The 15,908-nt window shown below is 41.3% G+C and overlaps 1 protein-coding gene across 8 annotated transcripts in view; it reads left to right on the plus strand.

The window, feature by feature from the left end:
- The window catches only part of BRSK2 (BR serine/threonine kinase 2), a 333,778-nt gene that overhangs the window by 292,344 nt on the left and 25,526 nt on the right, over positions 1-15,908 (plus strand). For 5 of the 8 annotated variants that reach the window (XM_064452485.1, XM_064452492.1, XM_064452484.1 and 2 more), the window contains 4 exons: positions 433-456; positions 6,255-6,315; positions 10,575-10,782; positions 11,927-11,975. In XM_064452485.1, the coding sequence (XP_064308555.1) occupies positions 433-456; positions 6,255-6,315; positions 10,575-10,782; positions 11,927-11,975 (342 nt within the window). The remainder of the gene's footprint in view (positions 1-432; positions 457-6,254; positions 6,316-10,574; positions 10,783-11,926; positions 11,976-15,908) is intronic. The other 3 variants (XM_064452487.1, XM_064452489.1, XM_064452490.1) reach the window with 1 other exon arrangement.

Below are 15,908 nucleotides of genomic sequence, written 5' to 3' on the forward strand. Positions count from 1 at the left end.
TGGAGCAAACTGGGGACAAAAAGAACAATTTCCTTGATAACAGTCTAATATAACCGTGCCTTATGTAGGAGGCAGAAAAGAAATGCAGCATGAAGTATGAACCCCATTGCTCTGCTGACTAGTTTAATTGGGATTTGGCTGGGAATTTTTTTTTACAGCCTTAGTACGTCCCTCTCCATATTCCCCAGTGCCAAAGTTGGATGTGTCTGCAATATTGGGAGCAGGACAAAAGTTATTTTCTGGTAAATGAAACTGTCCCCCTAGTGTTCCTGGTCTCTGAAGACGTAGGCACTGGTGGCAATAATTATGACCGTGCAGTTCTCCGAACAGTATTTCACTCTGCTTTTCCTACTCTTCTCTCCACCTGCCTCTACATCCCTCTCTCTTTCTTTCTCTCTCTCTCTCCCTGTCTCTTCGTTTTCCCTTTCCGAGGATGGCGAGTGCTGATCCATTGGGGTAAGCTCTAGTTTTGGATTATTCCTGTTGCGGGACCTGTTGTATCTTGTAGAGAAACTTTTCATTTGCACTTTACAAATACAATACAGGCTGATATACTTAAGTGAATGAGGCTTTACAGCAGGGAGAGAGAGAGAGATATGTGGGAAGAAGCATTTTTGGTGCTTTTGTGTGCTTTTATGTTGGAGTCACACTCCGTATAATTTACTTTTGGGTTCTTTTTTGTCCTCTTGTTTGTCTCTATGTTTCAATGTCTGTGGGCACAGAGAACTATTCTCAGACACTGTGTAGGTACCAGGAAACCTTCTGAGAATGAAACCCCCTTTTCCGTTTAGTGCTTTTTGTATCTGTCTGGTACCCTCCAGTTAATTTTTATCCTAATTTATCCTTTCTTCTTCTTTTTTTTTTTTTTAAGATGAAGCTGAATCCCGTCTGTGTTATTAAAAAAATGCTGGGTATTCCCTCTCTTTTTAGTATATGTTTTCTTAAGAGGTGAGCAGATGGCCCTAGAGACAGATATCTCTTCAAAGCTCTTTATGTTCAGTAAAGAGGTTATAGGTACACCTAGGAATGCAGTCATGCTTCAAATTAAAGTTCCATTTATAAATACTTAAGAGAGGGACAATATTTTATTAATAAATTATTTAATAAAATCATTGTAATAGATCACTACAGACTACAGCAAAAGCTTATTGAGAGGGTATATATTGAGAAAACTAATTAGCACCAGTAACATTTATTTCTCATGCTTGTAGCATGCTTTACTGTTTATTAATTCTTTCTAAACCATTTATAAATGGAACTTTAGTATAATTGGCCAATTAAGGAAGGTGGTGCTGTTTAACATCACACTCTGTGTGCACTGAAAGGAAGAAGAGGTGTGTTATCAACACCTGCTGTCCTTTCTCTGTACCCTTTGTAAGGCTTAATCTTACAAGGGGTTATTACCATGAGTAGCCCTTCTGACTTAAGCATAAATATTCCCAGTAAGAGGAGTTATAGTTAGTATTATTTCCACAGTTGGGACTGTAAGACAGTGGAGTATCAAAGGTGTTCTATTCATATTCTCTAGATCAGGGAACAAGGAAGCACAGTTTTTATCTCTTGGACACCCAAGAGTAATAGTGATGAAATGTTGTAACACGCAATGCCTGACTGCTCACCTATTGCATATTAATTCAGGTCATTTTCAGGGGTCTCATACCCTCAAATACCGTTTAGATTTTTTGGGGGTGGCTTAGAATTTTTCAGTTTTATTTGAGTGAGCAAGCAAAGAGGAGCATCAAATTCCACCCAATTTATGTTTGAAGCAAATAAGAGGTTGGCTGGATATTTTGGGATGACTTTCAAAACTACATGTGGAATGAAACCAATTCAACATTTCTAAGGCATTTCACCCAGGGGCACAAGTCTGATGCATTACTGCACGCTGCATGCATGCTGCAGGCTCCCCTTCTTGGAAGCATGGCTCCAGCTTGACCAGCTAAGAGGCTGTATTCAGAATCCTGGTAAAACTGTGCTATGAAAGCAAGTTCTGCTGGGACTGTAACAAGGTACCAAACTCTCATTTGATTGTGAGATGGTTATTCAAAGCAACAAATACCAAATCTGACCCAAATGTTTAATGCTGCCTGTGAAGCCTCTATACTCTACTGGTGTATACTAGCAGATACACTGTTTAAAACACTTCAAAATTAATCTGAGTGAAGGGCTGTATAGAGTGCTCTGTACATGTGCTATATGTGTAGTATGGTTACCAGGTCAGCTGTGCTTTCCCTTCTTGTATTTCTCTCTGCCTACACCTGAGCAGTGTGAGGCTTCAGCCCTTCACCTCTTAGAGCTCTCAAGAAATTCTGCAGTTCTCCGAAACCAGCTGGAAACTGGATTCCAGCTCCTCAATTTCACCAGCAGGAGACCACTGGTCTAACATGAATTGGGCCTCACATGGCTTCCCCTTTGATAGCAGCTGGCTAAAATGAATTTTAAAATTACTTTTAAAAAAAGGACCTTTTAACTTTCATACTTTGAAGTATCAAATAAATTGAATAAGGTATAAAATCATCACATCTACAGACTACAGCCCACACATGCACATTTCATTTCAGTCCTTGGCCTCTCTCTTTCATAGCTCAGGTGTCTCCAGATTATTGTCAATTTATGAGATGGGAGGAATAGCCTGCAATGGTCTCAGTGCCCACCTTATGTTTAGAGTGCCCTCTACATCTTCTCCCTCCTAAACCTTGGGTCTACCTCCCTTATGTTCTTTTTTAAATTCTTCCCTTCAGGCATGGCAAAACAACTATGTCACTTTGGAAGGGACTAAAGAATCTCTTCTTGTGTCTCTAAATCTGGCAATTGTGTTTGAGGGAATGCTCTTTATCTGAGCAACTGCATTAACTCTTCTGCTTGTATTTTCAACAACTTTTTGATGGCCTCCATTGAGTTAGTGCCCAAGCATACGGCAATGCAAAACGCAGAGCAAAGTGAGTCACACACAATGTTCACAGTTTCCTAAATTGTTACATTTAGTATTAAGTTATTGGAATAATTAGAGATTTAATACTTTCAATGACATTTAATGCCTGTAGAGACTCTTAGGTGGTTACTCACTAATAGATATTTCCCACTAAATAAACTTAGTTCGTAGAATCATAGAGATATTTTTCTCCTCTTTCCACGCATAAGATCATCCAGGGTTTGCCATACTAATGTTGCTGCCTGTAGGGCCTCATATTTTCATTTTGTGGTGAGAGGGATAAAATTTTAAATTCTCTCTGTTCTTTCACTGCAGCATTTCAGCATAATGCAATATTTTCATTACTTTCTTTTGGCCCTGTCCCAGTTCTGTCCACCTGACTCTGAGATACAGGAGCAGTGCATGTGGTTTCTTTGGTTTTTTGTGGTTTTGTTTTTTTTTTAAATGAATTCTAGCATTTCACAGCTCAGATTATCTTGACGGTAGGGACAAATCTGTCGGTTTTGCTTGTTAGCATTTTTGTACTGGAGTATAGAACCTGCCACTGTACTGAGTTTTTATAGCCAGCTTGGGAAGTATGTCCCATTTATAAAGCTAAATTATGGGATATTTATTAAATTGAAGAAGATGCAAGGAAGATCTCCTCAGTCTGGGTGTCATATCCCATACCAGCACTTTCTTGTAAAGGGGGAAAAGTTTTGAAACTGTACAGGTCTCTCTTCACCCCAACACTTAAAATTAACCCAGGATTCATTAAACTCTTTCCTACTGCTCCTATATACTATTTCCAGTGTGGACAAACTAAAACTTGCTATAGAGCCTACTTTACTTCTTACGTATTTTGCATGTAAATCAGCAGCAGAAATAAAGCTTGTTCAATAGCAATCATGTGGATACTGAATGCATTTCCAGGAGGATTTCACACTAACTCTCTCTTCTGTCCCCTACCTCAGGCTCCTAGGCTGGATGAAAACACAGTACACATCAACTCTTTTTCAAATATTGCTTCCAATAAGGAACTGGGATTTGGGAGGTGGGGCCTGCCATGTTTTGCCTTCCATACGTGTGATCGTTTTTGTAAAAAAATAGGAGACAATGGGGTTGGGAGGGGAGAATTCAGAACTGTTGAAAACACCTGATTGAAAAGAGGAAATAGCAGATTGGAACTTTTAATCAAGTATCCTGGAATTCAGGTGAGTGTGAGAGAGGACTTTCTCACCACAATTAAAAGCTGGTGGGAACAGCTCCTAGTGGGAGTTTAACTCCTAAGTAGGTGTTTAACTGCATCTCTGGGCACCTAAATGCCTTCCATATTTGTCCAAGATAATGTGAACACTCCTTCTGTAATTTATGGTTTGGAAGAAGCTTTTTCTGATGACTCATACAAGGAAGATTTTAACTAAATTGATTTCCAGTATACACGGAACATCTGTGTTGCACTCAGCTGCTTCAGTTATAGAAGAGGCACATAAAATAGCCATTCAGAAGTGGACCAGACAGTTCTCCCCTTAAACTTCCTTTGCATAAACCTTTTTGAGTGCCCAGATCTCAATGGTACAAAGTTAGGTTTAATCTAGTGCAAAAGAATGCCAGGACTGAGCTTCTAGTTTTTGACTGCTGTACTATGATGGGCAGACTGCAGCAGGGCACAAGAAAAAATGTAAGCGGGGAGTTTCTGCATAGAAATTTTGATGTAATCTGGCAAAAAGCATGCTGAGTCTGGGCTTCTGGGTTTCACCTGCTTACTGCGACGGACAAACTGCAGTGAGATACAAAGAAAACCATCAGTGAGTAGTTTCTGCAGAGGATACAAATAAAGAGAACAGGACCTGCCATTGTGTTCAGTGGTAGCTTACTCTTTCCTTGGAAATATTTCTCTTTCACAGTTCACATATTTTTTAATAGTTCTGCTACTCAAATTCATTTAGTAATATATGTCTGTGAGACTATTTTAGAAACTGATTTTTTTGTTTTATTCTTCTATAACAGTAGAAGAGACTAAACTGAGACAGTTTATGGTCTAAATTTGTTTTATGTTCTCTTACGTATAAGCCGACATTAACTATCTGACCTATACCAATTTTAAATATAGATATGTGTACACACACACATAGACACATATGTATACATATACACACATGCACTCTGTTTTCCAAGCATCTAGAGGATTTCACCTTCTCATGTTTGTTACCTGAAGGCAATTGCTTTCATGGCTCTTACTATAGGTGAAACATCAGTAGTTTTGCTATATTGATATGTTGCATGGTGGTTGTTAGGTTCTTAGCCAAGTCCTCTCCTATAAGACATTTCAGTCTTCAAGACAAATTTCTTTCTATTTAAAAAGGATAGAAAGCAGCTGCCTCTGGGGTTTTGCAGACACATGGAGGGGAGGGTTTCCTGCTGGGCAGCCCTCCTCCTGGAAACTTCTGCTGCTGAAATTTTTGTGCATTTGGCCTGTCTGCCCTTTCAGCACATTTAGCATAGCACATTTGTATGTTTTATTGTCTTCAGCCAACATTTTTCATAGGTGGCCTTTGGTGGAGAGTATAAAAGCATTACAGCATAGGTGACCATCAGCAAATAGAAGGATAGAAGTTTATTCTCCCTTGACTGGCCTCTGTTCGAGGACACCTGGGCTGTTATGTTGATATTAGTAAAGTCAATAACAACACCAGAACTTGTTATCCATAGAGAAGATGTGGCTTGTTCAATGCAACAGCAGGAAATCTTACTGGAGAACAGAGATGGAAAGTCCATCAGTGAGAAGCTGGAAAGTGTTAAGCTAATGTGAGCTTTGATTTCAGTGGGAAGTCATCATATAGGAAATGACTGTGTGCCTGGGCCATGGAGGCTTCTTTTTTTTCTTAATATCTGGAAGTACCCCCTATCTTTCTGCCTCGTACACACGGTGCTTTTCCATGTTACTCATGACAAAGAACATCTCATTCTATGTCCACCAGCACTGCGCAGAAGAGAATTCTCAGCACCAACCTGAATGTCTTGACAGTCCTTTTTCAATTCAGAAGTTCAGCTTGCACAGGTCAGATGTAGTAGCTTCCATGTGCTTGATGACCAAAAAGAAGGTAGCAACTCCCTTAATGAAAAAGAATTATAGTATCCTCCCTGAGCAACAGCATTTCTTTGTTTTGAGGGTGGGACAACTGAAAAATGTGACAGTAGTGAAAGGAAAGAGTCATGTGCTTTTCCAGTGACAGCCTCCCTCTTCCTCCTCACTTCATGCCTGTGCCTGTGGTGGCTGGTGTTCAGGGTTATTACTTGTCCAAGTTTTCTGACAGCTGTTTTCCTTATTGTGTCCATTCAGGTCTCGGTCAATCAGCGGAGCATCATCTGGGCTCTCCACCAGTCCTCTCAGCAGTCCAAGGGTAAGTGGTGCTGCTTCAGGATCTGTTGGTCCAATTCACTCACACATGCTTAATGCTTTTCAACATCTGTTGCTGCAGAGCTGTGGCTCTTAGCTGGGATGTTTTGTTTTTCCTTGGCAGCTTGTAAATTTTCATGAGTGGTAAGGGAAATGTTATTTACAAATGCAAGCAGAGAATTTCTCATATGTGTTCCCTGCACTGTTAGCAAGGGTCTCAAGGTGCCCCTGCCCTTTTTCAGTCTCATAAGCACATAGAATAACGTTGCTATGACTTAACACTGCCATATCCAGCTGAGGTCTGTATATGGAACAGTTTCAGGCCAAATATCAGGAACCATTTCACAGCTACCTTCAGTCAGGTCACAGGAGAGCACCAAACCATGCCGGTTACAACCAGCTTGATTCGGTTAGCCTCGGAATAGCTTGTATTAGAAAGTCAGAGAAAATGAGTTATACAAATTTGAGGGGTTTCCTTTTAAAAGGAAAGTAAGAAATTGACTAATTAAGATGAAAAAAGAATACTCAAACCCCCATAAATAAGGTACATTCACATGCTCTTATTCAATATACAGTCAACTAAATACCAATACTCAATTAACGCTGATACTCAGCTAGTACAAAGCATGCTTGATAGCAGCTGTTGCAAAGTTACTACGGTTTCTAAGTGCAATGGCAGAGGTCTCCCTGTCCTTGGTAACTTCTTTAGGGATAAGAGTTAAGTATTCCTACTGTCTGACAAGGTCAGCTTAGTCACTTCAAGACTGCAGTCCTTACAAAAGTCTACACCTCATCAAGAAGTCTGTAGGGCTATGCCAATCCGTGTTACCTAATTGTCTGGCCCAGAGTCTCTGGAGGATTTCTACATACTTTTCATGATTTTATGAGAAGACGCCATCCCCCACTGGAGATGGATAGACTCTTAGATATATGAAGATAGTATCAGTATTCCAAGTGTTTAGATTTGTAATTCCCAGGTAACATTGTGTGTAATTCATATGCATAAAGACACACTGTCGGGTGTAAGTTTATAGGCTAGTAAAGCTTCCAACTCTTTGCTTGATTGAACTATTTTCTGAAACATATTCTGGGTTCCTACCAGTTGTTACCCTGTTTTGCAACTGGCATAAATGTGTTTGTGGTCTCCTCTGCGTCTTTAATGTGGCAGGAACCAGTGAAGATTGTTTCTTTGTTTCCACACTGGGACTCCTGGACGTCAGTTGAATGAGGCAGAGGTCTGAGAATTCTTATGTCATTGCAAAATGTACTGAAAAAGAGCATGGAAACAGTTTTGTGCACAAAATAAGCATCCAGTGCAGCAAACTAAATCTTGATCTCATTAATTGATCTCTTGGGATCAATTTCTGACATCTCAGTAGGACTACATCAAAGAATAAGGATGACAAAGTCTGTTCCATAGTTGCTGTATCTTACCATTATTACTTAATAGGCAGTTGATTAAACAGTCTTCAAAGGGATTTAGCAACCAGATGGCATTTTCAGCAGATCATGATGATATTAAGGCAGGTCAAATTTGAGGCTTAAAAGGAAATGTTGGAATGAAAATCATATATTTTTAAATGTCCTTACCTATGCTTCTAATAACACCTTAGATTATTGAAAGAGAACATATTTTAAAAAGCAAATACACATTTTACTGTACGTGCTGCTTAGGTTCAGTTCTATGAGGAATTCAATTCAACAGCAACTAAGAGTTCTTAAATTTCACAAGATCTTGCTAATGGTGTTTCCTGTTGCACCAGCTGAAATACAGACCTAATCTTGTTCTTTATTTCATTATTTAAAATGCAGTAATTAAGGGTGCCCCTTCATAGTCTTAATGGCTTATGTGGGAGTTGGGTTTTACTTTATTTCTTTCAAATTTATTTCTCAAACCATCATACTCACAAGATACAAAAATTGCAAGGAAACATCTGTAATCACAAGTCTTTGGCTTTTATCCATTGGTGTCATTTGCAAATGGTTAATAGTTAGATGCTGATAGTGACTTCTGTAAATTAACTTCTTCCCTCGTCTTTTCCCCTTCCTTTCTCATTGGTGATCAGAATTTACCAACATGGCAGACTTCAGTTTAATGGTACAATCCTAATAATAATAAAAATGTTTTGATGTAGTGTTTTTCTCTTAATTTTGGTGGCCTAACCATGTTCTTTAAAGTAATTACAAAACATTGATACAAACAATCTTAGGAATTGTCAAATACATTTCTGCATTTTTTAAATATTGCAACATTGTGCCCATCAAACCCAGAAAGTAAGCTCACTAGTGAGTGTGCTTACTGGAGACTGAGATTTGAGGCATGATTATATGTACATGGTATGTCTGGACAGTGCTTGATTACAGCTTTTAGATGTTAAGAATAGATAATAATAATAATAATGGTGATAAATAATTTATAATAGGTAACAATTTATAGAAATCAGAATTTTACTGCAGACGCAAGCTAAAGATCTTGAGTAGTGGTTTCTATTTTTACAGTTCTACCAATACTAGTAATCTAAGGTGTTAACAGCAATAGTTTGTAAGGACATTTGTTTTGTTTTAAATGTGATTTTCAGCTTGGTGATATCCCTTTAAAAGGCTTCTATCCTTCAAGTCTGTGTATTACTGTTTGCTGTCAATGTAAGAATGGTTACCCAAAGTGCCTCTAATATGTAAATGTTCTTGTTTGGGGAAAAAAAAAATCATAATCCCATTTTGATAACTCAGTGATGGATTATGAACTTTGGTTGTCTTTTTCTTTTTAAACTGTGTCTTACAAAACAATGGCTCACCCCACCCCCTCCATAGAATTTGGACTTAGTGGCAAATATTGCTCTGACTTTATGACAGAAATTCAGATGATCAAGCTGTCCTTCGATGTGATGAGGGATGTTGCAGGAGAAGCATAAAGTCTGATGGGAAGTATCATCTCTTCACAGATAAACAAATTTGCCAGGCCTCTCTGAAGTTTTTGTTGTAGCTGTTTACAAATCAAACACCAACCTGAGTCCATATTTTTCTCATGGTGGTGTGTGTTCTGAAGACTCCAAGTGAATGCTGAGTGGTTTAACCTTCCAGGCCAGGGGAGGAGTGTGGATGCCCATGCGGCATCACTCTCCCTTTTCCCCTCCTTTCTGCAATGGGTGGCTGCAGCGGAGGTGTGCATTAGCCAGAGTCAGGGGTAAAGAGGAAGGAAAGAGGTTCTGACTGGTGCGTGCAGTAACCTGTCTGTATCGCTTACCACTCCGTATGTATCACACACCTGTTTTGAGTTCTGTCTCTCTGCTGGGTTTGCATACAGGCACTTGGAGCTGAAAGAGGTGGTCCCATTCTTGGCACATCTCAATTGTCTGTGGCTTCAGTGGTTCTTCCCCTTCCTCACCTCCCTACAGCATCGTGCTTCTCTCACTGCAGGGCAATCAGAACAATCCCAGAGAGATGGCATTTCTCTCTTCTTTTTTCTTGGTTACTTTCTTTCATTTTGGTTTTTTATACTTTTCCTTTGTTTTACTTTTCTTTCTGTTTTCCTTTGCTGACACATGGTTGGTTAATATGATGAAGCCTGTTATGACACTGTTGTTCTTGCTGCTGCCGCTGCTGCTGTTTTTGATTATGCTGTGTTCCCAGCTAACTGCATGTCTTTTTTTTTGTTTTTTGTTTGTTTGTTCGTTTTTGTTTCTTTGCAAAAACCCTCCCCCCACTACCCCTTCACCTCCATCTCTTGTGTCTCCTTGTGACATGGTGCATCTTTGTGACTCGGATGGATTTTATTCTGACTTTCCTTTCTCTGCTCGCCCGCTCTATGCGTATTTCACTGTTTTTTATGTGCATGGACACTCTGCGTCTGTCTTGTAGCCTATCAGAAAGTTCTTCATCCCCCCTCAGACCTCCGACCTCCCTTTCTCTCCCCGACCCCAAGTCTCCTTGGACCCTGATGCTTGTAGGAACGCCTCCAGGCCTGGACATGTACTCCAACCAAAGCCAGCACTTCAGCCCAACCCAAAGACGCAGACTTTGCCATCCAAGAGCAAATTGGCCGAAAAACCACTCCAGTCTACTAAATCCAACCCACTCCCTACCAGCAATACCAGCGCCCCCTCTTCCCAGAACACCCCTGTGCAGAATGCTCAGGGCCGCTTGCCTGCTGCCAGCTTTAACCCGCAGCTGGCTGTTCCTAAAGTGCAGACCAACCCTATGTCTCCTGTTAGATTGCTCCCTTCTAGTACTGACCCAAGCACCAAATCTATCCCCATCATACAGGTCACCCCTCACCCCTCTCCAAGGGGAAGTCCCCTCCCTACCCCCAAGGGGACACCTGTCCATACGCCAAAGGAGAGCCCAGCAGGCACACCCAACCCAACACCACCATCCAGCCCCAGCATTGGAGGAATGCCATGGAGGACACGGCTCAACTCAATCAAGAATAGTTTCCTGGGGTCTCCTCGCTTCCATCGCCGGAAATTGCAAGGTGAGTACTCACCCAAATGTACAGGGTGGTTCTGATTTGGACAGACATTCAGCAGCAAGTTGATGCCTGTCTGTGGCTCTGCAAATTTCATGTACTGAGGACTGAATATGGGCATTGAAAATAGGAGTGATAGCATCAGCCAGCCCTGTCGCCAGGCACATGTAAGCAGGCTCCATCATGCCACTGCACCTGCTCCAACAGTGTCTCCTGAGCCCTCGTCACACTCTAGCCATACAGCTCTTACTACACCTGTTGTGGCTCTTACAACACAATAACATTTTATCTTCAGCTTTTCACTCGTCAGCAAACCTAGAGCTCAGACATTTCCCTTATGGTTACACTCTGCTGCCTCTCCATAGCCAGAGGCTGAGCCTTCTGCTGAAAAAAGATAGCCAGTGGCAATAGGCTGAAATTGTCCTTCTGAAGCACAGCTTGTTTGATCTTAGTTAATGCTTTTTTACCTCCTTTGATAATTGGTGTAAAAATCTCCTTAATACAATTACTGATTTCATATCTGCTGGCTTATTTCAGCTTTCAGAGTCTCTAGAGTGTTGAGGTGTGCAAAATTTTCTTCTTCAAGCTCCCGGTGGCTTTTTGCATTCAGGCAAAGGGCACACGAAGTCACATGCATTGTCCTCAGATGTCATCAGCAGCTATCCCAACACCCTGTGGTTTTACAGGGTACTGGGATGTGATCCCATGGGGAAGGAGGATTACAGCCATGGAAGAGTTAGGTTTTGAAGTGTGATGGTCAGGGACATTGTCTCTAAGACGGTCAGAGAACTGTGGAGAACTGCAGCAGTGACTGAGCTGCATCCATCTGGGCTTTGAAGCAATTGTAAAGCAATCAAATTGGCACAGTGTTTGGGTCTGAACCAGAAATGATTGAAGCCAGTGCAAGATTACATAATGATTTGAGGAAGGGTAGGGCGAGCCTTGGAACGTAGCACTTGATTAGATACAGTGATCTAGAGTCCTATGACCAACGTTCAAATGTCGGAACTAGTTTGCAGAGGCAGTGGGCAAATGCAAGAGGGTGTAATGCCAGAATTGTTTCATTTGTATATAAGCAGAAAATGGAAGGTGTACTGAACAATCAATTTCTTTTCTCCCTCCCTCTCTTTGGCTGTGCGTGTGTGGGCAGTACCTACACCAGAGGAGATGTCTAATTTAACCCCAGAATCATCCCCAGAGTAAGTAATTTGCCAGTATACTACTTTTTTCTACCACATACCAATGCCATTTCCGTGCCTAGATGTTATAGGGTGACATATTCCTGTTCTGGATCAGTATCTGACTGTAACCTGTTATCCTGTGAGAGGGATAGAGATGTGAAATGGTTCTTCTGCGAAGATCCCTGGATAAAATCTATACCTCAGTAATGGCACTAGGGTCAGCAGATGATGAAACAGCCTCCCAGTAACCACCTCATTTTAGAATCATAGAAGAGTTTGCGTTGGAAGGGACCTTTATAGGTCATGGGCAGAGACATCTTCAACTAGATCAGGTTGCTCAGAGCCCCGTCCAACCTGACCTGCAATGTTTCCAGGGATGGGGCATCTACCACGTCTCTGGGCAACCTGTGCCAGTGTTCTACCACCCTCACTGCAAAAATGTCTTCCTTATACCTAGTTTAAATCTACCCTTTTTTAGTTTAAAACCATTGCCCCTGTCCTATCACAACAGGCCCTGCCAAAAAGTGTGTCCCCATCTTTCTTATAGGACCCCTTCAAGTACTGGAAGGCTGCAGTAAGATCTCCCCGCAGCCCTCTCTTCTCCAGACTGAACAACCCCAACTCTCTCAGCCTTTCTTCATAAGAGGTGTTGCATACCTCAGATCATTTTTGTGGCCCTCCTCTGGGGTGCCACAACACGTCCCTGTCTTGTACTGACAATGCCAGAGCTCGATGCAGCACTCCAGATGGGGTCTCACCACAGCAGAGTAGAGGGGCAGAATCACCTCCCTAGACCTGCTGGACATGCTTCTTCTGATGCAGTTGGCCTTCTGGGCTGCAAGCGCACATTGTCGGGTCAAGTCCAGCTTTTCATCCACCAGTACCCCCAAGTCCTTCTCTGCAGGGCTGCTCTCAATCCCTTCATCCCCCAGCCTGTATTGATATCAGGGGTTGCCCTGACCCAGGTGCAGGACCTTGCGCTTGGCCTAGTTGAACCTCATGAGAGTCACGTGGGCCCACTTCTTGATTTTCTCATGGTTTGCTGAATTCACTAGGTTTGTATCATGCTCCTTCTCTCTTCTTTCATTTAGCTGTCAAGCAGATCACTCTTGGGGAGTGGATAGGATAATCAGTGGCTTATACTGGCACTGTCTATGCACTAAAAAGTCTTCCTCTTAGTACAGGAGAGTTTGCATCCTCAGGATAACATGCAGAAGCCTCTGCTAAGATAATTCAGAGGAATCTTTGGCTGCAATAACAAATGCAGCGTTAATATTGGGCAGCAGCACTGGGACATGCAGAAGCTGTTTCATATTCACCAGACTCATTCCTAAAAGTCAGTGCACGTTTCAACCATTTCACTGCACAAATGTGCGTCACTGCATGGCAGCTTTGGAAATCCCTGCCAGAGAGTGCTGCTCCAAACACTTCCTAATATATGCAACAGATGCCAAATTATTCCTTTTTATTTTCACAGCTTGTGTTTGTGCATCCAGTGCCCATAGACTTAGCCTGCCAACCAAGGCAATTTGGTCTTTTGTCAAGATACTTGTGTGAAATATTCATGAGTTGTAGATGGAAATTTTGGGCCCAAAGATTTGTAATTGGTGACAGTGGTATTGCCTTAACAACTTTCCCCAGACCTGGCATTTATCTGGTATAAGATGGGCACTCTATATCTAATGCTGCAGAATGGAGAGGGATAAAGACTTCAGGACAGGGAGAAGTAGGGAATAGTAAAGGTTAGTAAAAGAAATCCAGGAAGAAAAATGGAATAAATGGTGTTTTCAACACTTTGGAGCATTTACTAATAGAGATGCATGAGAGAATTTCATAAAATATATGCATCCTTATCAAAGAAATACATGATACTCTCATCTCAAATGTTTATAAGGCTGTTAAAGCAGAAAACCTTCAGAATTAAATCTCTTCTTTTCTCTTCATGCATGTATGTTGGTGGAAGTTTTTCTATTAATTTATTGCCTTCTCTGCTTCCCACTCACTCTTTAAAAGCTGGTAGAGAGAAGTAGTGCCTGTCATTTGAGGCAGTTTGGATGCAAGTCAAAGCCTAAGGCCCTTTTTCCTTTTTCTGTATAATTGCCAAATTAATGAGTTCAATTGGGCTGCACCCTGCAGTAAACATAATAAAAGTCATAAAAAATAATGAACTGGATTATATTTTAACGATAGATATCTTGTTGCTCAGTGCCCACTTCCACATGTCTTATTTTTTCTAATATTTTCTTACTTTCTGTAAGAAGTAAGAGATCCTTATCAAGAGCTGTATTGTCCTCATGGGTTGAGCGATAAAAATACATGTCCTTGCTTGGGTACAGCATTCTTTAATGACTGTCTTTCATTTAACAAACCTGATGATTAGGTAATGTACTTTGACATGTCAGGGTAATGCTATTCTTTCTCATATGAAGAAGTCCTAGAAAATGTGTTAGGGATGGCATTTAAAGAGACATAGCTCCAGCTGCTTTAAACCTGCAAAGCTCCATTTGCTTCAGTAGAAATGCTGTTATTTATGGCAAGCAGGTAAACCTCTGGAGGTTACAGATCCATGGGCTCAGGGACAGATAAGGCTTTCCAGAGGCGATGCAGTCAGACACTCCAAAAGTAAGAAAAGGAACAACATTATAGCAGTGAGAAATTCAGTGTGAAGTGATGAAGGACCAGCTCCATTTTCATGCTAATCTGTTTGCTTTTTCATCAACTGGACACCTGATTAGTTTCCCTAGAGTAATCTACATACCCAGCCTCCCACACATATCTCCTATCTCCCTCCCCCTTAGGAGGTTTGCCATGACAAGAGAAGATTGTTAATTTTAAGTACATTTTTAACTGCCTGCAGCCGAATCTTATGAGATGCTACAGCATCTCATTCAGGGTGCTGAGGATCCTTGATTCATATCCATTTTAACCCAACTTAGTAGCACCTAACACTCTCTAAGAGGAGGGGAACCTTTATTGTGTTGTTTTACTCCAAATCTGCCCCCTCTTCTTCAATGGGCCTATTCCCCAGGTGTATGAGCACGGCTAGTTCTGCCGATTTCAGCGAGAAAAGCCGGTGCATGTGTGCTATGTCTTGATTCTGTTCATTCCAGAAACAGGAGAGGCCACTGGCATCTATTCCATCTTATGTGACACCAGCAAAGTTACTCAGTGAATTCCAGTGATTTACAAGCTGGAGCATAGCCAAGGATATCAGTGAATCTTCCAGAGTCAGTATTACTGGTGATAACCTTGCCAAAGAAAAGAGTCCAGATGGATTCTGGAGACTCCAGACCAAGTTTCCAAGCTGATCAGGAGAAAACCTCCCTGTGTTCTGGGGCCCTTTTAACCTGTGCTTGTTGAGAGACCTATAAATGAAGGACCAACAAAATAATTAATGAAAATACAAAAATGAAAAGCCATATTTTAACGCGGCAGACCTGCAATTAAATATGCACACTTGTTCCAGGCCCAGCTTCCATGTGTGACATATGCCGGACCCCTGGAGTCCATATAGCCAAACCTGGTTCAGATTATGATACATACAAGCCTAAGACAACCAGCCATTTAAGATGGATAACCAGGTGATAGTTTACTAATGAGCATAGACTCTTTACATGCAGGGAGCTATTGCCCCAGCTCTCCAGGGGCTTGTGGAGTTGTTATGGTGTGTGTGAGACACATGAGCTAATTAGTATGTAATTTCCTTTCACACTCTAACCCTGGCTCCTTAATGACCCATTTAAATGAGAGGCCCTTTATCTTTACTGCTCCCTATGCTAATCTCTGGCTCACTGGCTTAGTTACAGCTGCCTATGAATATTTTAGGGAGTGACAGTTTTCCAGCCCACTTTAATTGAGTGGGGGGCACTGGTTTACCAAATTGCAAGTGAATCTTTCAGTACTCTTGTTTTTGGTTGTCCACAGTAACTAGAAGCAAATTATTATTTGCAC

Source organism: Phalacrocorax carbo, chromosome 5, assembly GCF_963921805.1.
Source record: "Phalacrocorax carbo chromosome 5, bPhaCar2.1, whole genome shotgun sequence".
NCBI lineage: Eukaryota > Metazoa > Chordata > Aves > Suliformes > Phalacrocoracidae > Phalacrocorax > Phalacrocorax carbo.